This window comes from Orbicella franksi, chromosome 10, assembly GCF_964199315.1.
Source record: "Orbicella franksi chromosome 10, jaOrbFran1.1, whole genome shotgun sequence".
NCBI classification, from domain to species: Eukaryota; Metazoa; Cnidaria; class Anthozoa; order Scleractinia; family Merulinidae; genus Orbicella; species Orbicella franksi.
This window is the reverse complement of record NC_138154.1, coordinates 16863234-16885618: the sequence shown is the minus strand read 5'-3', so window position 1 is coordinate 16885618 and position 22385 is coordinate 16863234. Positions and strand designations below refer to the sequence as shown.

At 40.4% G+C, this 22385-nt stretch overlaps 3 protein-coding genes across 6 annotated transcripts in view; 2 read left to right on the top strand and 1 right to left on the bottom strand.

Moving 5' to 3' along the window:
• Positions 1-503: 503 nt before the first annotated feature.
• The window catches only part of LOC145499825 (histamine H2 receptor-like), a 116540-nt gene continuing 94658 nt past the window's right edge, over positions 504-22385 (top strand). Inside the window, exons 1-3 of one of the 3 annotated variants that reach the window (XR_014050995.1) lie at positions 504-1736; positions 2874-3189; positions 3491-4035. Coding sequence is in view for 1 of the 3 variants with exons in the window: in XM_081479344.1 (XP_081335470.1) it covers positions 963-1736; positions 2874-3087; positions 3950-4026 (1065 nt within the window). In the remaining 2 variants the exon portion in view is untranslated. Of the gene's footprint in view, positions 1737-2873; positions 3387-3490; positions 4574-22385 lie in introns of those variants that run through there. The other 2 variants (XM_081479344.1, XR_014050994.1) reach the window with 2 other exon arrangements.
• Positions 4638-7131, top strand: LOC145499833 (uncharacterized). The gene is made up of 4 exons (XM_081479356.1): positions 4638-5352; positions 5829-5940; positions 6342-6474; positions 6818-7131. The coding sequence occupies exons 1-4, from the start codon at positions 5314-5316 to the stop codon at positions 6963-6965; spliced, it is 432 nt and encodes a 143-aa protein (XP_081335482.1). The 5' UTR covers positions 4638-5313; the 3' UTR covers positions 6966-7131.
• Positions 7239-21323, bottom strand: LOC145499827 (uncharacterized). Of its 2 annotated transcripts, none has more exons than XM_081479347.1 (6): positions 20290-21323; positions 19141-19272; positions 10478-10579; positions 10109-10159; positions 9368-9442; positions 7239-8999 (listed from the first exon to the last, which is right to left on the bottom strand). In XM_081479347.1, the coding sequence occupies exons 1-6, from the start codon at positions 20449-20451 to the stop codon at positions 8547-8549; spliced, it is 975 nt and encodes a 324-aa protein (XP_081335473.1). In that variant the 5' UTR covers positions 20452-21323; the 3' UTR covers positions 7239-8546. The 2 variants fall into 2 exon arrangements, with proteins under 2 accessions (XP_081335473.1, XP_081335474.1); XM_081479348.1 differs by having other exon boundaries at positions 10478-10576.

The following is a 22385-nucleotide window of genomic DNA, read 5'->3' as shown; positions in this document are numbered from 1 at the left end:
TACCGAGAAACGCAATTAGATTCGGGTGTTAAAATTGAGCAATACTCTTTCGTATTGGGTGGACGCAGTTCTTAGGGTGAGAGCTCTTGAGTAACATTTCTGGCTTAACCGAGCTGATAGGCGCGAACTCTTGGGCTGACGCAAAACAAAGAGAAATGTCACTTAGTCTTTTGTTCAAATACAAATGCCGAATTTGTTTCCCTTTTATCTTTAAATTTATTTCCAAGTTACTAGTTTGTCGTGATAAATTCTTTACGTAATGACCGTTGAGCCTTTTCTTTTCATCTTTTTGCGACAATAACAGAAAATTTATACAGCTGTAAGCTCGGGTTTCTACTTGAAATGATACAAGTCGATTTTCTGTTTAGCATAAACACAGGAGCCTTTCACTGATGAAAACAATTATTAACAAGCTTGTCATTTTTCACAAAGATGTTTGCTTAAGTTGAAATCTCCATTTAAAACTACTTTTAGAACCATTAGAAATCCAGAACAAGTTTTGGAAACTTTTTTCCTTTAATTCGTGCGATCAGACTTATCCGTGCAAAGGGTAAGCGGGGAGATTTTTTTTATAATCTAATCTGTGTCAATTTTGACCCCCACGCGCAACCGGTCAAAATAGGTGTTGGCCCGGGAAACAGGCGGATGGCTTAAACAAATAAGTCACAAAAGCTTTTTTTATTTCTGTTCAAGGAAAAAACACAGAAACATGAGTAATTAGGACGCGGGTAAACACAGAAATATAAATTGCGTAGTTTGAAAATGAAACGGAGATAGTTTTCGTAAACTTCAGTTGTATCTCTTAACACAATTTCCTGTTACTTTGGTTCAGACTGACAAATGAAAGCGTAGAACGTGTTTTTAAACAATTCCAATCCCTCGGGTAATCAATGATCGTTTAATTCTCATTTATCCTGGACAGAAGTTCATCACAGACACCTGCTCAGCGTGGAACATATCAAATGAATTCAACAGTTAACCCCACAGCTTCTTCGCCGAAGTTATGCGAAAACTTCGCTGAACTAATTTCAATGGCAACTATTCAATTCATGTCACTCCTTGCTAATCTCGTCGCAGCAGTTGCAATATGGAAGCTCCCTGGCCTGGAAGAAAACAAATATCATCTTGTCGTTCGGACCCTGGTTGTTAGCGACTTTGTTATCCCTTTATCGACGCTGCCATTTTCTATCATTTCGTACGCAAACTGTGCCTGGACTGGGGGCAAAGTTCTTTGCTCTATAACAGCGTTCATCTCTACAACTTTCTTGAGCTGGTCGTTTCTCATCGTATTTGTGATGTGCCTTCTTCGTTTTCTCGCCGTAACAAGGCCTCTCTTCTACAGGAATCAAGTAACATGTGAAAGAGTTCAGAAGGCATTAGTACTTGGGCTGATATGGCCTTGTTTACATTTAATCTTGCCCGTTACGGGCTTTGGAAAGTTTCGTTTATACAGTAAAGGATTGTATTGTGCTCTCGACCTCTCGCCAGACGAGCCTAGAGGTAAAATTCTTCTTTACGCCACTGTGGTCGAAGGAAGTTTAGTGACTGTGGCGCTGTTGTACTTTTGCGTCACTATTTTGTGTTTTATTAAGAAGAAAAGAAGAGTGAGTAGTTTACTGTCTGAACAGCAACAGAGAGGGGCAAGTATTCAGAAGGTTAACAAACAGCAAGGGGGCTTCGCTCGGCTGACGTTTGTGATAGTTGTATTGTTTTGCGTTTGTTACGTGCCTTTCTTGGTAAGTAGTGCAGTGCAGTTAATTGCAACAGTCAATGATTATTCTGATTATTTAACAGAATTAGGCAATCTCAATAATAAGGCCATCCTAATAAAATGTTTGGTTTTCTATCACTCGACCCACCCAGTTTTTTTGAAAAAAAAAAAGGTCTCTGATTAATTGCCTCCTCCCATTTTTCGGGTGTTCCCGCTTTAGATATATCTGCAAGTGCCTCTGACATCTAAATCAGCCTTCCTAGTGGCGTCTTTGAATACCTGTTAGAATGATAGTGGTTCCAATACCAACTAATTGCAGTCACGGGGAAAATTAATATGGTGGCCTCATGGTTAGTGCGCTCGTCTCCGGATCGAGCGGTCCGGGTTCGAGCCCTGGCCAGGGACATTGTGTTGTGTTCTTGGGCAAGACACTTAACTCTCACAGTGCCTCTCTCCACCCAGGTGTATAAATGGGTACCGGCGAACTTAATGCTGGGGGTAACCCTGCGATGGACTAGCATCCCATCCAGGGGGGAGTAGAAATACTCCTAGTCGCTTCATGCTACAGAAACCGGGATAAGCTCCGGCCTGACGGGCCACTTGGCTCGCATGCAGACTTTACCTTTACCTCTCTTGAAATTATTCATTTGTATCAGGCGAATTTTCTCTCTTTGAGAACTTGTTGAAGTGTATCATAGACACACAATGGAAAAGCAACTAAAAATTCTACCGGGGCGGAGAGCAATTTTTGTTCTGCCAGACAGCCAGGCTTTGATAATTAATTATGATCCTCTAGCACACTCGGATAGGAAACGACTGCTACCGATGAGGGCTACCCTTCCTTCATGGAAACAAGTTTGTCTGCAAATGATTATTCTGAATTCTTCATCGGTCCCTCGGTCAAGCCTGTGTAATTCAAGATCCTAATTTCAATTCACCTTTCCATGACAATTTCAGGTAGATTTCATGAAAATAGAAAAAGAAGAAAAAAACATAAGAAAAACCATCAAAGAACCCCGATCAAACAAAAACAACTAAACAAAACTTAACTACTCGACTTATTTAAAACCAAATTCTCCAAAGAAGATAAGAGAAAATGTATGAAAAAGCTAAGGAGAATCTCGATGTTGATCGATGTTGTTCTGTTTCCGTTTCCTTTCAGTCTTACCGTCTTTACATCTTGATACAAGGTCCATCTTCGTACAGCGACACCACTTATTTCTACTCGGAGCTGTTGGCTCACATCAATCCTCTGCTAAATCCTTTGGTTTATGTTCTGTTTAACAAACAGTATAGAGCTTCTATCAAGGAGCTGTTTGTCAAATGCCGCTGCAAGAACACATGCTGTCGCTTTGGCGAGAAATTCTATTTGACAGGTAAGCAAAACAGTTGATTGGATAATTACATCCGGAAACTCAACGATCACGAAGGACTTACCCATTGCGTTCCTAATTATTAGTAAACATGTGGGAGGCGCGGTGGCCTCATGGTTAGTGCGCTCGTCTCCGGATCGAGCGGTCCGGGTTCGAGCCCTGGCCAGGGACATTGTGTTGTGTTCTTGGGCAAGAAACTTTACTCTCACAGTGCCTCTCTCCACCCAGGTGTATAAATGGGCACCGGCGAACTTAATGCTGGGAGTAACCCTGCGATGGACTAGCATCCCATCCAGGGGGGAGTAGGAATACTCCTAGTCGCTTCATGCTACAGAAACCGGGATAAGCTCCGGCCTGACGGGCCACTTGGCTCGCATGCAGACTTAACCTTTACGTGTTGGTTGAGTGAAAGTTTTCTCTGTGAGTATGCTAGCTTCGGCTGTGTTCTGATGAAGACAGTTCTCTGCAAACCGTCAGCTTGTTCTCGTTAACTTTCTCTGCAACATATTTTAATTTAAAGTCTGCGTTGAGCCAGTTGATCCATGCCGCCGGAGCTTATATTTCCCAGTTTCTGTAGCATTAAGTGACTAGGAATATTTTTACTCCCCTCTGGACGGGCTGCTGCTTCATCGCAGGGCTACCCCCAGCATTAACTTCACCCGTACCCATCCACACACCTGGGTGGAGAGAAGCACTGTGAGTGTAAAGAATCTTGTCCAAGAATACAACACAATGACCCCAGGCCAGGGCTCGAACCCAGACCACTCTATCCAGAGTCCAGGGCGCTAACCATTAAGCTGCCGCACCTTCCATCAGATATTTTAACATATCTGTAATTTATTTTCAAATTCATTGTATTTTTCAGATGAGTATGGGCGAGGCATTGAGTTGCGGAAGATGTCTGCATTTTCGACGAGAACGAAAAGTATTTTCCTGGACTGAAAAATGTACTCAAAAAGTGATTTTCGAATTTGATTCCAGTGAAACGTTCAACATAGAATTGGTTTCTAACACGGCATAGTAGCAAGTATATAGTAACTAACTTCTCTAGTCGAGAGAGGGAAATAAAGCTTTATGAGATATTTGGCTAGAAAACCATGAAAATGCAGGATAACATAGGTAAATCAAACAGTCGAAACATGGAGTTCTTCGATATTAGAACTGCTATCAAGGATGTTATGAGAGTAGATTGCTAAATTATGAAAGTAATTCACAAACATATACCATCGGCAAGATTGGGGAGTACGTAAATGATTGGCACGTTGATCCATGCGCGATGATACCACTGAAAATAAAGTCCTTAAGTCCAGCCAGGCTCGTGGTTCCACTTGTTCGAAAAGAGCACATGGCTTCAGTTGTATTCAACACAAAATGTAAATGAAAATGTTGTCAAAGTTTCGTCTTGTTTGATGATCGCGTTTGAATCTGTTTTTTGTTGTTTATGATAAGGATAAAAGGGCACTTTGTCGCCACTGGGTTACACTCTATAGCCTTCAAGATATAAAAAAAACTAAACCTGCAGCTACCAAAGGCCCAAATGTCTAAGCAGTTGCGAAAATAGATGTTTTTTGTTTGTTTTATCGACATCAAAATTGTTCTTCATCGCTAAATGATGCTGTGTTTTGCTGATGTTCCTAAGGAACCCATCCCTTGACAGACTGACGCATTCACTCCTGCGCGCGCACGCTCTCACCCGCGCGCATTCTTTCTCTCGCGCTAAGAACCAATGGCCATTGTGATGTGCACGCTGTCCATTGCAACGTTAGGTTTTATTCCCGTCGCAGTTTTCGTGAAGCTTAAGCACAGAGAGGAGGATTTCTTGACTTGAGTTTCGATACGTGATGCAAATGCGCTTCGTTTGCATGTGGAGCGGGCTCTTATGCCTTATGCTTCTTGCCGTTTTTCCTGGTGAGGGACCAGGTAAGATTTTTTTTTATACTTGCGCGCAGTTTAAAACTCTGAACAAAAATACTCACGCCGCTACATTAACTTTTAGGAAGGGTTTAAACTAATTTTGCTGTCAGAGATCGATAGTAATGGGGAACATATTCATAGCATATATCAGAACATACTCTTTTGGATAATTGCGTTAGCTTTAGCTCGCTGCGATCTTGCCGTGTTCAATCTTTTTCTGTGTCACTGGCTAGTGATTTATCCTAACCTGTCTTTTTGATATATTTGATTTCTTTTTCTCAAGGAATTCAAGAGCACCCAGAAGGATTTCAGGGAATGATCAATGATCGACTTCAATATTACTGGATCACACTCGTGAGTATTTAATCAATTAATCAATTAGGGCAGTAGATATACCAATTATAAAAAGTCTCGACCCCGCGGTTTTTGTTTACGTGGTTGCCAAGAGAGACGAGACATCCTGACCGAGCGCGCGTGACATCACTTGAAGTGCGCGAGCTTTAGTCAGCTTCTTACGCAGACATTTCAAATGCCTGACGCGCGACGCCCTGACCCGTAAAACGTGACATGTGATGCGTGACAAAACCAAAGGATGTTTGCTTAGGAGGATTTTCTAATTGGACATGAAGAAAAAGATGTTCGGTCCTTGTAAAAGAAAAAACCACAAACGGAACTTCTTCAATTTGCCAATATTTGAATTCTTTTTCATAGGATTATAATTATGGTGGTAAAATTCGTAGTTGTCCAAAATTGAATACCCCAAGGGGTAAACTGATTTCCACTACTGACAATATTTTGATTAGAACTGATTTTTTTTATTTTCTCGCCAGAAAACCGCGTACTCGTGGGTCTCGTGGTACATCGAAGAACATGGTGATGAGATTTATGATATCATTGACTGGAGTATGGATTTCATGTTTGATGAGAAAATCAGAGAACAAGGTTGGTATTACACTAGATACTTGACATGCATGTAATCACTACTCAGATCGAACCTATTTCCTTCCCCTTTTTCTTTCACGAAGGGAGGGAGGGAGGGACGGTGGGAAAAAGGAAGGAGGGAAGGGAGGGTGGGTTGGTGTTGTTTACTTAAACGTCTACGTTTTATAGTTTGTCCCAATTGCTATCAAAGGATAAAAAAAAATCAGATCCAGTTGAAGTTGAGGGAACAACAAGCGTTTCTTCTTTATAATGAATTCACTGTTTTTGTTTTCTTCTGAATCACTTCTTTTCGGTCCAGTTGTGACCACCACGGGAGTAAGGAGAGTAACATAATGTGTCTCACCGACAGGGGGTCCTGTGCGGCGCAGTGTTTATAACATGTTTTTCTTCATTATCGACAGGTATCAATCCCGTCATTCTTGAGGAACTGCGTCAGAAACGATTGAACAAATTTGGCGAGTTCTTGGTGATCATCATAATGATCGCTGTGTGCCTGAAGATGATTCGAAACGCTACCAAGAGAAGCTTCTACGAGTAAGTACAACAATGGGGTCATGGAAGTGTGGCATAGCTTCCTAAAATTCTGTTCTTGGTAAAGAACCTTTATGTTTATGGAAACTTCAGTTTTGAGTTGTTTTGAGCAATACGTTAAAATTATGAGAGGAATTTTGCTTTAATTATAAAATTACAGCCGTGAGGCCTTGGTCATAGAGAAAGAAAGTGACCGCATAAAATGAGGTGGCGTTATTAACAAGCTCGTTTATGGAGGAGTTCTCTTGTAGAAAGCTATTAACTTTGCTCAGAAGTTGCTTACGTGTCTGTTGTTCGATTTGTTGGTTTAATAAAACGTCCATAACATTTACCAATCTATTTTTAGGGAGCTTAAATTCCGTCAAAGAGAAAGGCAAAGGAAAGAATTCCTTAGAAGCCGGGAGAAGAATTTGTCGGAAAACTGGAACGTCACCATAGCAACCAGCCACACAAAAGGTGCTGGGCGCGGGCGTGGACAGCGGAAATATCATTAGCGTTCTTTCGGAAAACTTCTTGTATTATTTTATTTTGTCTCGTAATGTGAAACATTATGTGTATTTTTAACGTTCTACTGTGACAAACACTTTATGTAACTGGAAAATAAATTTGTTCTTGATAACAGGATATCGTTATTTATCTAAGTTAGTCCATATTGTAACCTATTTCCACGTTTACCATCCTTCGCTTTCCCATTTTTTCTGGCATTTCTCGTTAGCCTTACGGTTACCTTTCCCGAAAAAAAAAATCAGAGAGCGCTTTCTTCGATTTTTTCTTTCGGAGCGGGCGGCCGTAGCACCAGCTGTTTCTCGCACGCTTCTTTAGCGTTCGTAGAGCAGTACTCGCAAAATAAAGGAGATCTTTCAGTGTCATGAAGAAAAACCAAAAAAAACCAAGGAAATTAACTCACTCAATAAGTACTTTTGAATCTGATTTAACTTTGTCCCTCAGTCAAAATAAGCCAAGTCACTTAAAATGTGTACACGATTAAGTTTACACGATCGTAAAAATCCCAGAAGAGTCTCCCCCCCTCTCAGGCAAGTAAATCTCCCCGTTATGGAACTCATCTGTCCGGTAGAAGTCCATTAAATCTGTGTATTTTTATTTAAAAGCCACCCGTACGCTCATAAACGTTGCCTTCGTCTGAAAAAAAATTCTGTTCACTCCAGCCATTACTACTAACAAGAAAAGAAGGTCAAGGAAGAGTTGATTTGTTTCTTTATTACATTGCTTATTTCACTGATTATTGGAGAAGCATCGAATTTCTTATTATCCAAATCATTACTACCAAGAGAAGATGAAAGGTAAGACTGAATCACTTATTACTAAGGTAATACATTTCAAGCTATTTTCAGATCAGTTCTGGCTTCAGGGATACCAGGAGGGTCTGGAGATTAATCACGTGGTCAGCCCCATGTGGCTTTGCTTACATTCTCATCCTCTCCCGCGTTACGCGCGTGGTGACATTAACGCGCAACGACTGGATACCATATTTAAAATGAACCTTTTATAGAGCTAGGGATTACCTTGGAATCCACGGTAGGAAAAAAAGATGGCGGCTGTACATTTTACCAAAATGCCTTGCGAACTTAACACAGCCTATAAGGCACAAAGAAAGCCTTTTTTACAATATTTGTCCCTGTACTAAGCACATTGAGTAGCCTAGATTTGAAGATTTCATAACGTTTCTGTGCGTTTTTATGAACGTTGTTAAGGTTTTCGTGCGCTAAGAACTATGGGTAAATGTACCAGTCGCCATCTTTTTTCGTACGGAGGATTAAGGACCATACGGGGATTAACTCTCTTTTTGTTTAATTGCTCATGGCATACCGTGTGTACAAAAAAGGGGTTGTGCTAGTTAAAATATCTTTAATTTCATGCGCTTGAAAATACTTTTATATACATCTTTTTCGCTTATTTATGACGATTATTCCGTAAAATTCTCAGAGCCGGTCTGTATTGGAAATGTTCGTTTCAACCTCATTTGAAACCTGAACCTTTGTTTGAGGAGTTATAGTCCTCAAACAGATGCTTTCGCACGTGTACCACTGGTACTTGTTTTTGCCATTAACTGTTAATTAACCTTGTCCAGGGATGGTTAATCTTAGCGCACAACATGTGTATTTGAATCTTCTTTGACCACGAGCTTTGTTTTCTTCCAGGCTAAATCCTTGTAAGAATTCTCTTCTGTCGCAATGAACCTCCGGCTGTTCACTTATCCAGTCCTCTCTGTCCACCCACCCTGTGTACCGAGGCAGGCAAGTCAACCCCGCAAAATCCCCCGGAGGACCGGGGTCGCCTTTTTTCCCGTGAGAGCCTTCACTGCCCTTGCTTCCTCTAGGTCCTTTATTCCCTCGGGGCCCCTGGGGGCCCTGTGAACCGCGCTTTCCGGTTTCACCCCTGGCTCCTTTGAGGCCCGGTTTGCCAGGCAAGCAAATTACCGGGGGGATAGTGGTGTTCGATGAAGATGGCGTCACACAGTTTCCGGGTATTCCGGGGGGCCCTTGTAAGCCGGACGGCCCTCGAGGTCCCTGAATGAAATGGAAACCGGCGGTTAGTTTATTCATTGTCTTTATGCCGTGGCCGCTACAATTAAAGCAGTCAACGTAAAGACACTTAAAAGTAGCTTTACCCATCAACTTTGAGCGATGTAGATCCATTTTCTTGTCGACTCAACTCGGAAGTTACAGAGTTCAAAAGATAATCTTAAAAGAAATTCTTCGCTTTTGATTTGTACATTAGTTTGAGCCTTCTTCGAAAACCGTAAAGTAATCGATCATTTTCGATTCCGTTCCCAAATGGTCTGCTTACGAGTTTTCCATCTATATAGGTTTGGAGTTGTCATAAAAATGTTGTATTCAAATACAATCATGGCGAAATTAAATGATAAATGTCACACCTGGTTTCCTTTTGTTCCCTTGCCGCCCTGTATTCCAGGAGGACCTTGTAATCCGGGCCTTCCGATTGGTCCAATCTTCAACAAAACAATGAAACATCGAAAAAATGCATACATACAAGAACAGAAGAATTATCAAAAAATTCAAAAGCTACATCATAAGCTAAAACGATTAAAGTGCACTTAATTGTATGTGTCAATGGCTATTTGCAGCCTTGTAACTGTGTAATGCACATAAAACGCGAGACAAAATTGACTAAATATTTATCTCCGGCACTACATGGCCCAAAACGAAATATTCTGTTTTCTGATTGGTACTGGGGTACAGAGTAGTTATTATCCTTATTAGTTGAAGTAAAGTTTGCAGGGCTCAAATGGAAAATTTGAGAAAAATACGAGAATAGATTTGAGTGTCTTAATTGAGTTTTGTTGATTGCTGAGAATTTTAACTGTCAGCTTTTCTTCTGAAGTGAAAGCTGAGATCTGAGATCTCCAAAATTCACTCATAACCGTGATATAGACCCTACTTTAGACGTCCTTAGCCTTGTACTTATGTTTCCAGACAAAGGATTTTTCACATGAATGCCAGGCTTAGGATGTATACTGTATTGCTATCATGCAACGTGTCTATGGGCTAAAATTTTAACTGATAGCCGAGGAATGTCCTATCATTTAACTTACAGCTGAGATTTCAGCCCCCACCCTCCCCTTCCCACACTCATCCAGACCTTGTGATTTACGTACCGATCCCTTGGGCCCCGGCATTCCGTTCACACCGTCGCGTCCGTCGTCTCCCTAAAGCACAGAAAATATGATGTTTCATCATCACACGACTATGACAATCAAATTACACAGACAATCCAGTGAACCAATCAAATCTCAAAGTAATTACATGTAGCGGACGCGAAACGCGGGAAAACGCGTGCGAACGATTCACGATTAGTTTTGGTTTTAGTTCTGATTGCATGACAAAGTGGCGGGAGTTTTTTTAAGCCAATCGCTAAGCGTAGCAACGCAAAAGCAAAGCAAAAGCAAAGCAAAAGCAAAGCAAAAGCAAAGCAAAAGCAAAGCAAGTGCGAAGTGGTCTCCACACTCAGGTGAAACTGTACTCACCGGGGGTCCCCTCGGTCCTTTTGAGCCCGGTTGTCCTTTCGATCCAGCTCTCCCGCGCTGCCCTCTCTGACCTCGCTTTCCGCGACATTCAGAAGAACACTGCTGATAATAGACACAAGGGATCTGATCAATGAGCGGGCCTTTGTAGAGCAGGTTGATCCCGCTAACCCATTACAGAGAAACGTCTCCAACAATCCGATTAATCATTTACTGTAAAATCTAATTTCGAGTCGTTTTTCTCCGATTTATTTCACAACTAATAATTCTCCAACCGTTTTTTTCACCTTCATAACCATCTTTAAAATTCAGCAACAAATTCTCTGAATTGTCCGGGACCACTATAAAACTATAACGACATTTTCCGATTGTGTTGAAACAATAATAGATAAGGAGAGAAAAGAACAAAAACAAATGAAGAGTGATAGCATTCAGGTAAAACACCGCCGTTTAACGAAGCTGAACTTGCGAGTGCAAGTCAGCCTGTTCGTTCGAACCAAGTCGCCAAATTTCGTCTAGTGAATCGCTTGTCAATCAAAATTTTGCATTGGCCTTCGACTTAAAATGCCGCGGCGATGTCTCCAGTCCGAGTTTATTACAGGTTGGTAATGAAACACTCACCGTCCTCGACAAAAACGTTGAAAACACGGGGAAAAAAAAACACCATTGGAAGAACACAAGATTCTGTGCTAGCTAATGACAAACGCAGAAATTTCACAAATAAATGATTTGATCTGAATTCATTTGCTGTGTCCTAAGCCTTTTTTGCGTGTGTGCGTAGCATGGAGAGAATCTATCGCTTTCCTCGTTTTTTTTTTATCCTGTCAAGTCTATTTTGTCGTCGTGTTCTGGAAAAATGCCATAAAACCAATTGAAACTTGTTCCCCCTTGATCAACTCAATTATTGTTTTCATCTTTGTCTTTTAGGAACATTTGGTGCATTTGGTGACCAAAATGTAGCAAAATCGCCATGAAAACAGACTGGAGTTAAGCCGCTACTCACTTTGGTTATCATGGCGTATTATACCTGTCCTAGAGATTCAAAACTGAGCCGGATGACACCACTTTAGGATTTGGCATTTATAGGTTTTTATATTTCTCACACTCTAACCGCAAATGTAAGTTCATTTCGTGATAAGCCAAAAACGAACTGATAAAGCGCAGAAATCTCTATTGAGACATTCCGCGTTATATAACTGAACACTCTTTATTAAATTAAACAGCTGGAGCTGTAGCCATGCAGTTAAGTCACGTAGTACAATTTCTCTTGTAGTACAATTTTCTCTTTTCTATTTGTCAATCAAAGAGAACATGCCAACGAAAAGAAAACCTCTGGGACAGCGCACTTGCATAGCGATTACGACTTTAGAGGTTGCAGCTCGGTTACAGTTTCTGTAAATTTCGAAAGTTCTATTTCGAACAAAAAACAATGTTCGCGGTTAACCTCGAGAAGATAAATATCCTAACTTGAGCTGGTAGTGGTTAATGTAACTCATATAGATACTTTTAATGGTGTTAATCCATAAATCCAGAGAAGCAAAGATTTAGTGGTTAATGGAACTCATACAGATAATTTTAATGGTGTTAATCCGGCATAAATCCAGATCAGCAAAGATTTCTTCTTCTGTTCCGACTGTTGCGTGGCACGAAACTTTTGCGGGTTCTAATTCCTGCGATTTTTGCGGTTTTTTCCACGATCTGCAAAAATACGTTCCCGCGAAAAAAGTTCCCGCAATAATTTTCTCCGCTGGTGAAATTATACATGCAAACATCACAAGTAGAATCTTGGTACCATTTATTTAAAACGTCTCTTTCGTTTAAAAACAAACTCAAGGGATATGCATCAAGTGGTACCGTAGTTTAAGCTGAGCCGTTATCCCAGCAATCAGGCACACTAGGGCAACATGAAATTGTAACGTAGTGATACTGAAAAACCAGTATTCCACAATCGCAAAACTGTTTGGTTCCCGCAAAATGCAAAAAAATCGATCGCCGATTCTCAAAATTAACCTCCCGCAAAAAATTTCTTGCCACACGGTACCTAGAAAAAGACTATGTACTTTAATTTATCGTTTCTGTTTTACGTTCAAAACAATGAGCCCGATGTTGCATTTTTTGGGTTCACCGCCGACAAGTTTTTGGAGTTCAAAATGATTCTATAAATAATCTTTCCTATTTTTCAACTGAGGGTTATGTAACATTTCAATGTTGACGAACGCGTGCCGTGTATTCGACCACAAAGAATTTATTGTCTCGTATGTAACTGAGCTTTATAACATGTTTAATGTTTCAAATGAAATGAATACAATTCCTTTTTTTAATTTATTTTTATTGAGTTTGAGAAATGATTTTTGGGCTGGTTTAGAATGTTGTGCCATTTTGGTGTAAAAATGGGAATTGTTTTCAGAGAAATTTACAAGAACTCTTTTTATCTCACTGTTTTTTTTTATAGATGTGCGAAAAAAAAAGGAAAGCGAATTAACCAGAAAATCTCATTTGGCGTGACCGGCTAGTCAGCTATGCATGCAAACCACTAGGTCAGGAGACGAAAGTCTGGTCCGAAAGGAAACGGGATAGGATTCGAACAACTTGGCGCACACTCCTGTCCTTGCTCTGGATTCGAGGGAGGATAAATTATTAAAGGACCTTTTGATTAAACAGTACTACAAGTATATCCAGGACATAAACTGTCTGTATTTACTTTTGGCAAACAAGAAAAACACCAGTTCAGTTACCGCCGGCGACAGATCAAAATCAGTCAAGTCTATGTTTCATGCCAGACCCAAGCTTCTATAATGAATGAATTGCACCATTGAACTAATTAATGAATAGGGTAATTAATTAACTAATTAATTAGTTATTTATTTAAGGCGTCAAAGAGCCACCTTAACCTATCTGAGGTGGGCCAGCGTTTTCCTAGCAGCTACAGGGTGCAATAAATATTGGTCGGGCAAACTTTGCAGTTATCGTTCGTGATTTTGTGCCTGTCGGAAGTTGATCATTGAAATCTAGTTTGGTACAAAGCAGTTATCCGAGACTAAGTATAGATCCGCGACTAAATTTATACTTCTCGAGAATCTATTGGATTACATTCTAGGCATATTTAAGTTTTACCTAACAAAATCTGACAAGATCTCGATTTTTTTTTTACGAGTACAATAATCCAGATATGACCTCTTAATTCCTAAGCTATATAAAGGCGATAAATGATTATCTCCTTATCGGTCCTTAAAATACGATATCAGTACAAGCATAATATTAAAAGCGTTAACCAGGGATGCACAATACTAGCTATAGCCTGTGTATAGCCGTCCCCTCCCCTCGAAAAAATCCGGAAGAACGACTCTTTCCCCGATTTTTTTTGAGGGGAGGGGAGGGCTGTACACAGGCTATATTGGCGACTCAGCTAAACGATTTTTTAAGTCAAGGGGTGTTCTGGTAGGCAGATAACGTCAAGTCTTGCACCAAACTAAGGAGAGGGGCAAGGGGCGCGGGGGGAGGGGGGAGGGGGGAGGGGGGAGGTGGTGGTGGTGTTGGGGGTTACTAGGTTTTTTAAAATGCTCAAATAAGAATGTTTAAACACTTTTGAAGTGTTTTGTTCAGAATTTCGGTAACTGACGGGTTCCAAACGTGACACTGATTGCAATACAACAGGCCTTTTCAGTATTCCAACAAACAATGTCGTCGAGTCGAAGTCAGGGTTGACAAAAATACAGCAAATGTCCACTTAGCCTCAGTGTAGCCCCTGAAGAAGGTTAGTCCTGTCTAACCAAAATATTGCGCATTAAATTTACCCTTTTCAGCCGTCCGGTCAGCCTTTCAACTGGTTTTATGCCATTGTTCGCACGCACTGAACTGGAATGCGGGAAAGGTCTATTGCACATTAGTATGGTACATTTATTAGTGACTGCAGAACAAAGCTCTTAAAATCAACTGAGAATTTTAATTAGATATATACTTGCCTAATTTCTTAATTTACCATATGTCTGAGAAAAATACTTCATTGTGCGGGGTTGACCGAGAACGGGCAAATTGATTGTTAATTTTCAATTTGCTCTGAAATTCCAGTTCAGAGCAATTACGCATTAAAACGACTAGTGATATTTGAAAATTCTTTGAAATTGCTCTCTTCTAAGGGTTCGTGCTGTGCAATTATGAGAGAATTTTCAAACATCACTCGTGGTGTAAATCACGTGTAAGGGACCGTTCATTTTTTATAAGGTAGGGGGGGCTGGTGGGATTTGGGGGGGGGCCATGCGAAAAAAAATGGCTTTCGAGGGGGGGCCATCCCAAAAAAATAAGGGAAAAAGGGGGGGTCACGTGAAATATTTTAGTAAAACTTTAAAATGGCATAATGTTTGAATATCAAAAAAATTGCTATAGAATAAACATAGAAGGCAGGATACAAATTTATTACAAACTTTCCTTCTGCTTTAAAAAAACGTTTAGCGACAAAAAGCATTTGTAGCTACTGAAAAGAAGTATTTAACACTGTTATTTTCGAATGCAACTTTCACTGGCACTCATCTTCATCTCCGCTGTCGTCGAGTTCTTCGTCGCCGCTTGTGCTGCTATGGGAGTCTCTTTCACCAATGCTGCAAGAAGCAGCACTGCTTTCCGTCAGAGTGTACTCTTCAGGTTACATGAAGGTGTAAACATAATCTCTGACTTCCCGCTCAAGGTTGGTGGTGATTCTGCTTCTTGCAGCACTGGTGAAATAATTCCCTTCCAAGAGCTGTGCGATGTATGGCCCATCTCTTCTAAATATCGACGTGGTAACATCCTCAACTTTAAGACACTCTACCGGGACGGCCGTTCTAGGAGGGTACACAAGGCATTGTGGAAGATCATTTCCTAGCGGGTTTCCAACACAGATTCCATAAACTCGTTGGACGTTGTTTTCAGTCCGCTTCCTCTTTCTTTCATTTGACTTTCTGCGGTTTTCTTTTTTCCTTCTCCTTTTGTTGATGTGCTGTTTGAGTATGCCTTTGAATATGCTGTTATAATTGCTCTTCTTATTTTCTAGTGCTTCCATGTCCTGCGTGACCTTCGTCAACTTAGCTTCTGTACATTTGATCTGTTTTACATTAAAACTGTGGGCAAATTCTTCGCCCTGCTTTAAAGCAAGCCAATTGGACTGAAAGAGTGTGGAATCGTGTTCCTTTACATCTTTCAATATGACATTCAACTTTTCCACCATTGCTCTGTGCTCTTTGATGGAGAAGTTCAGTTTTCTTCCATCACTGGGCTTCAACTGGTACCCTTGCATGGAAAACTCACTCGCCCTTTCTGAACAGCTATCCGCACCTAGAAAAATTGCTTCTTTTGCTTGTAAGATGTCAAACTGCCTGGATCGTTCAGCTGTAAACCTTTTCTTAAACGACTCGTCGCTTTCGCCATTATTGCGCATTTTGGAATGAGCCTCTTTCATGATGCTCATGTAGTAATGCGCTCTTTCCCCGATTGGATTAACAATATAAAGAAGAACGAGCATGGAAGTGGCAGGCTGGTTTTATCTGACCCAGAGAGCGTTGCTCTATTTGCAGATGAGTTTATTGCCAAATCGAAGTTTGTGGTGGATTATCTTCAGCATCTTGAAGTGCTGGAATTTAAAAGGAAAAAGAGAGCAGAAGAAAAGGCAAAGTTAAGTAGGGAGGAGGATTATCCTTGGACTGAGTTGTGCGAAGATCTAACCAAGCTTAAAAAGCTACGTGTTCCAGAACTAAACAAGTACTCAAACCACCACGGGCTGAAGCAGCATTTGAAAAGTAGCAAGAGTGAGAAAGTAAAGGCAATTGTAAGACATTCATGCTTGCAGCAGAAGAGTCCTCTCAGAGCTGGCCCACCAACACTGAGAAATGCCAGGACATTGACACAAAATGACAACAGGGCAAGTGCTGACAGCAGTGAAACAGATGAAAGTGACAATGATGAGTATGACAGTGATGCCATTGACTCTGGGGGAGAAGATGACTCAAGTGACATCACTCTTGCATTCATCAATTCAGATGAGGAAGATGCCAATTAGAGGCCAAATGCCACACGCTCAGGGCGAGCCATAACTAGGAGATCCTAAATTGACTTCTCTTTCTTTTGATTTGTTTCTTAAACAACAGCTCTCTGTCGTATAGAGATTGTAAATATTGTCTTCATAGTGAGCACAAAAACGTGAAGTAGGGGGATAAAAGAGAAATATTAAAAAAGTTGAAATCTAAATATTGTTTGTTCAATTTTTTTTTTTTGGGGGGGGGGTCATCCCAAAAAATGTCCGCTATAAGGGGGGGCCATGTGAAAAAATTGGTAAGCTGAGGGGGGGTCATGCGATTTTTAAATGGTGCTTCCCAAATCCCACCAGCCCCCCCTCCCTCATAAAAAATGAACGGTCCCTAAATTCGCATTCATATGATTACAGACCTGTACGAATTAATTCATATCTTGATAGAACCTCGCTGAGATGCCTGGAAGTTTGCTTACCACCTTCGCAAAACTAGACCATGGTTTGAAATAACGGATTAAAATGCTTTCGAACGAGAGACTGTAACCTCGTTGGCAATATCAACAGCGCCAAATACGTACTGACTAGAATAATTTGCATCTCTAGACCTAACTCTACTCTTTTGTGATGGAAATACCCGGGGGCGTACTCTGTAAATCTTTGGGTGGGGGTGTGCCAATGGGACACTGAAATCCTTACCCTATGCAGGACCATGATCAGCTTGATTTTACAATTCTATACCAGACTAGGCACCAAAAACCCCTACCCTATCCCAGACTAGCTATCTTCAATGCAAAACTTTTACCACTATCGTAATCCAACATACACTTACAAACCAATATCTTACAAATTCACGTCCGAGTTCTAATTTCTATTGTAGAATCCCGGGTAATTTGTGGTATGTTTAGCAGCCCGAGGCCGCGCTTGCTTCCTCAAAAATCTTTCAAAGACAGAATTCCGAAAAAAAACATATGTTCTTCAGTAGGCGCTTCAGACTGTGAAATTAATACCTATGTGCCGCCATCTTCTTCGTGGTGAACGAATAATATTTTTCTGAGGCACTGGTTGTACAGGAAGGGTATGAAAAACATTTGTGGAACAGCACATGCTGTTAAACCATCAAAGAGTTATGTATTGCTGTGTTTGAAGAGCTTGCGAAGAATTCTTAGGATAAGCCATGATCAGTTTTAAATATCTTCAAACCAGAAGCGAGAGACAATGAGAGAATTAATTCTTCGGCAACAGATAAATCACGCTAACAGAACGAGCGATGAGAGAGTTTCTCACGGGTTAATTGTTGAAAAACGAAGGAAAATTTAGATAGCGCGTCCGTGCGCTGACACATATGGTTTCCTATCCTAAAGCCCCCCGGGATATTCTCAAAGTAGAATCTGTCTTTTCAAATCTAGATTTAAAAATGCAGCCCTTTTGCTCAGGGATTAACCAGAATGAGCACACAAGTAGATAAACAAAATTATTTGCAAGCTATTGTCGACGGAACACTACTTGTTTGCGGTAAAACCATAATCCACTTTAATTAATTAGTGAAACGAGCTGTTCATATCACATGCTGGGCTTGGCGCCTCGTGAAAATCAAAACCAGAAGAACTCAATTCTAGAAAAACCAGATCATGAGAAATTGAATTAAGTTTAAACGAAGGCTAACTAAGGTTTTTTGTCTTGTTGAGGTCGGCAAAACGCGTCGCCTTTATGGTAAAATGGAGACGATTTCGGTGCCGTTCGTGACTGTGAACGGACATGTTGAAAGATTTGTTCTTCCAACAGGGATATCAGAAATAAAACAACATGTCAGAGAGGTGTCGTGCTATGATAGGGGCATGTATTCTCAACACCCTGATGAGATAGAGTGAGAGGAAAAGAAGGCAAGTTGATGAAGTGTTGCAAATATGTCGTAACATAACGAAATTTTTGAACATGTGTTTTTTGGGGCGTTTACTTTGGTTAAAAAAAAGGCAATGACTTCCCAGAGTTGGGCAGATATGCTGGAAAACGTTCAAAGGCCAAACCAGGCACAAGATCAAAGTTGAAACGATATCTGACTCAAACACAGTAAAGAGCTTCAACTAACAAGATGGAACTTCTTAGATCTACAGCTGGAGATAAAATAAAGTTTCCCTCAAAAACGACCTTTTTAAAGGGTTGTTTAGTTTCTCTTCTTAGGAAAGAAGACTCCCAAACGTATCCTACCAGGTTCTAAGTAAATCATACAGTAGTTCTAAATATGATAATGTGCGATTTACGAGGCTTGCGTGACAACGTCTTAAACTGTGGTGCTCGTTATCTGCCTGTCTATCGATACACCACTACCATGTATCACTAATTACCAAAATAAAAAAAACACAAAAGAAAACAATAATATTAAAAAAAACAGGTCATGTTTAGTTTGGTCCACGTAGCGAGCTTCGTTTACCCACGACAATAAGTCATTAACAGATAACAACACGACAGTCACAAGACTAGGCCATGTGGGCACATAGTTTTTCTTCAGTCTGAAAATGGCTTCATTTCGTTTCGATTTATATTGCGAGTTAATAGCGACCAGTTCATTTAGTTTTATTTCTCCATAACCGCGCCGTTTTTGAATCTTACTTATGTAGGGTATATAAAACCTGCGGAAGAAAAAAAAAACCGTTATGTAAGTTTTACTAACCTGGCTATTTGGGCGTTTTTTGTTGTCTCCGGGAGAGTTCGGACCTTTCCCCCTTTTTTTTCCTTTTTCTCCAGGGACGCTACACTCCACAAAATAACGATGATTTTCATCTTGGCGGACTACGCACTTCTCCTGTATAATGCCAACAAGGTTAAAAGTAAAATAATTCTCCGTCGTATGGATGTAAGATGAGTATACACAACTAACAGGTTTAGCCTCGAGCAAAAATAATGCTTCATTCCCATTCTATGTTCTTCCCGGCGTCAATTCAGGTTTTCCATAAACTGACTATCTTATTAAAAAATAATTAGATCAAAAGATTTATCGATTTCGTTTGTTTTCTCCGGCTGGACAATGCAGATCAGAATTAATGGGTGGCGAGCAGATACGAGACACATCTGTGTTTGATACGATACGCTTAATGTCTCCCAGCGAAAACATCTCTTTTGGTACACATCGAATCAATAACATCGCGAAACGAGCTAAAATCAGTTAAACAGCGTCTGTGGTAGAGGACGAATAAAGGCTTATTCTGAGCTGTCTGTAATAGTGTTCTTTAGCACAGGTCTAGATACTAAACAATTATAAATATTTGTTTTTCTCTCCACATCCGTCCGAGAAGATTAAAACTAGCTTCTGGTTAGAATTTGTTTGGATTTAGAAGTGTTTAGGGATACACGGCTAGACAGGGATGGGTGCGCAATCAAACAAATTGTGAAACGTAACGGTTTTGATGGCGGCTTTTCTTAGTTTGCCATGTAATATCGCTGTTGATAAACTGAGTGGATCCTGGGTGGCTATCTGTTACCCATCTGGCGAGACGACCAAAACTTCATTGAACTCGTTCATAATTTGACAGCAAACCCAACTACATCTACTCGGCGGGTAAACCTCGTGTGGATGTCTGAGGACATGAATGGTGATTTTGTATCTCCCACAATAATTAAAGCCCACTTCACTGTGTAAATAACGCCTAGTTTTCGTTTTGATGGTAGATAAAGCGCATGTTGCCCGGGACCTCGCCGTATTCATTCAAGCGAATTTTCATGCTTTACTCGTGACCAAGCGCAGCTCTCAAAGAGCACAGCGATTCGAATTAGCTCATTGTTGAACTGAAGTACTGTACAGTCGCATTACGGACAGCCTTACCTTTTCTTTACTCGATTTCGATGTCTTTATTGCCTTCGTCTCGCGGGCCGATTCCGCTCCTGCCACCATACAAACCACAATAATCGCTAAAGCAATTAAATTAATCACCGAGAAGCCATGTAATCTCACTCTGAAGTACTCGCGATTTGCACGGGGTGCCATGTTGAATGAAGTACTCGTTAATAAATGGGCAACTCGAGCTGAATGACAGCTCGTATGGACGTTTCCCTTTTCGTGATTAACAGAAACAAGCTCAAAATCTCCTTACCGTGATGGACTTTATGTGGCCCCTCGGTCGATGTGGACCAATAAAATCCCGGAATCTCTCCTTGTGGTCTTCCGTCAGTCAACACTCTCATCAGGGTTGTTCCAATTGTAACACGACTTTGACTTATCGTTTGCGGTATTCACCGTTTGAGATGAAAAGTTATCTTTTCGTGGCAAGTTTAGCTTTAGGCACAGAGTGTAAAGGATTCCCCTCTAGTCATTTCCCCGGATTTTGCGTCGATGGCGATTTTTCTGTTGGGTTTCGCTGCGGTGCAAAAAGTTTTGGATTTTTCATACTGAGTTTACTAACATCTGTTTCTTTTTGCGAGAAACCCAGGAATACTGGTTGCAATGAACTTCCCGCCTGGGATTTTAAGCCGCAGGGTAAAAACCACGGAAATTCAAGGAATTAGCAGTAGATTTTTAAATCACTGCTAATTTGGTCCAAATCCGATCAGGAAAACTTTAAATGCTATTTACTGGCAAAACACGACGGAGTGGCAAAAGAAACAAGCTTACCCCGAAATATATCAGAAAAGGCAACGATTTCCTCTCCAAAGTGTAAAAAGACCGTTATAAGTTTATTTTCTGGGCGGCCATAAAAACTTCCTTGAAAATATAAAACATCCTATTCTAATTCAGAGGAAAAACATGCCGGATTAAACCAATCCGTCAAAAAAAGACTTAATCTTTCAGAAAATAAGAACTTTTCCCAAACTATCTATTAATATCCCCTTGAGAGCTTAAAAATTCTGAAAATTCGAACACTTTGAGTGACTTGAAGACGTTCTATTTTTGCTGATACTGAGGTCAAGCCATGTTATGTTCCGTTTCGTTCAGCCTCCCTCATCAGTCACGAACATAAATCAAACCAAATGATAATATCACAACTGCCTTTAAATAATTGTTTCAGTTCTTAGCGTTTTATCCTGTTAATGTTCAGACACGCTCGTTTACACAGCAATTCGTTTGCCTCGAACCTCACCATTGTTTGTCAATCTTAGTTTTCAATGGGTTCCTATCATTTACTGGTTTTTTTTTCTACAACATCAAACCATAATTATAATTAGGCTTAATCCGAGGATTTGTTAGATTTTGGTGTATATGTCAGTCAGGATTTGAAGGCCACTGTATGAACATGAAAAAAAAAAAAAAAAAAAAAATAGATAAATTACACTTATGCATCAATCTCTCGATAACAAATGTGGGACATGAAAACGTCATGTTCCTATCACAGCATCCAGGTACTAAAACGTTCAGCATCACTTGCTTCCTGATCAAATAGACGCCATTTTTACTAGATAAAGGAAAGAAGAATTCTTCTACGATAGGACAATTCAAGTTACATTAAAATAGCCAGCTTCTCCGGTGGGCTGCCACTGTTTCGGCAATGAGATTGTGGAAAATTAAAATCAGCACAGAAATACTTATGCCGCGTCGTACTAAAATGTAGAAAGTTTGACATAAATGTGAAAAAGCCAGATAAATTTGCAAACCGCTCAAAAATCTTACAGATATTTACACTTAATTGCCCGTTTATGGCCGCATTCAGTCATTTCTGTGTCAGGTATTTTAAAAAGCTATTCATACGACATACAGGGACAATTTCTCCAATGATCAGAAATAGATAAGAGACTTAAAATAAAAGTATAACTTTCAAAGGTCATTCTGAAGGCCAGGCGGACAAAAGAATGTCTAATATCTGAAAAAGAAAAAAAATTCAATACTATTAACATGAAAATACCAGGTTTTCGAACATTTGTACATAATAATCTGTGTCAAGTTTTGATCATAATCAGAAATTCCCCATTGATGAGCAGTTTCAACCC

Excerpts from the sequence above, each read along its gene's own strand:
- LOC145499833 (XM_081479356.1), top strand. The coding sequence starts at position 5,314 with ATGATCAATGATCGACTTCAATATTACTGGATCACACTC. Across the intron at positions 5,353-5,828 it reads AATATTACTGGATCACACTC|AAAACCGCGTACTCGTGGGT; the intron begins GTGAGTATTTAA and ends TTTTCTCGCCAG. Across the intron at positions 6,475-6,817 it reads ACCAAGAGAAGCTTCTACGA|GGAGCTTAAATTCCGTCAAA; the intron begins GTAAGTACAACA and ends ATCTATTTTTAG.
- LOC145499827 (XM_081479347.1), bottom strand. The coding sequence starts at position 20,451 with ATGGCACCCCGTGCAAATCGCGAGTACTTCAGAGTGAGATTACATGGC. Across the intron at positions 9,443-10,108 it reads TGCCGGGGCCCAAGGGATCG|ATTGGACCAATCGGAAGGCC; the intron begins GTACGTAAATCA and ends GTTTTGTTGAAG. Across the intron at positions 9,000-9,367 it reads AGGGAACAAAAGGAAACCAG|GGACCTCGAGGGCCGTCCGG; the intron begins GTGTGACATTTA and ends CATTTCATTCAG.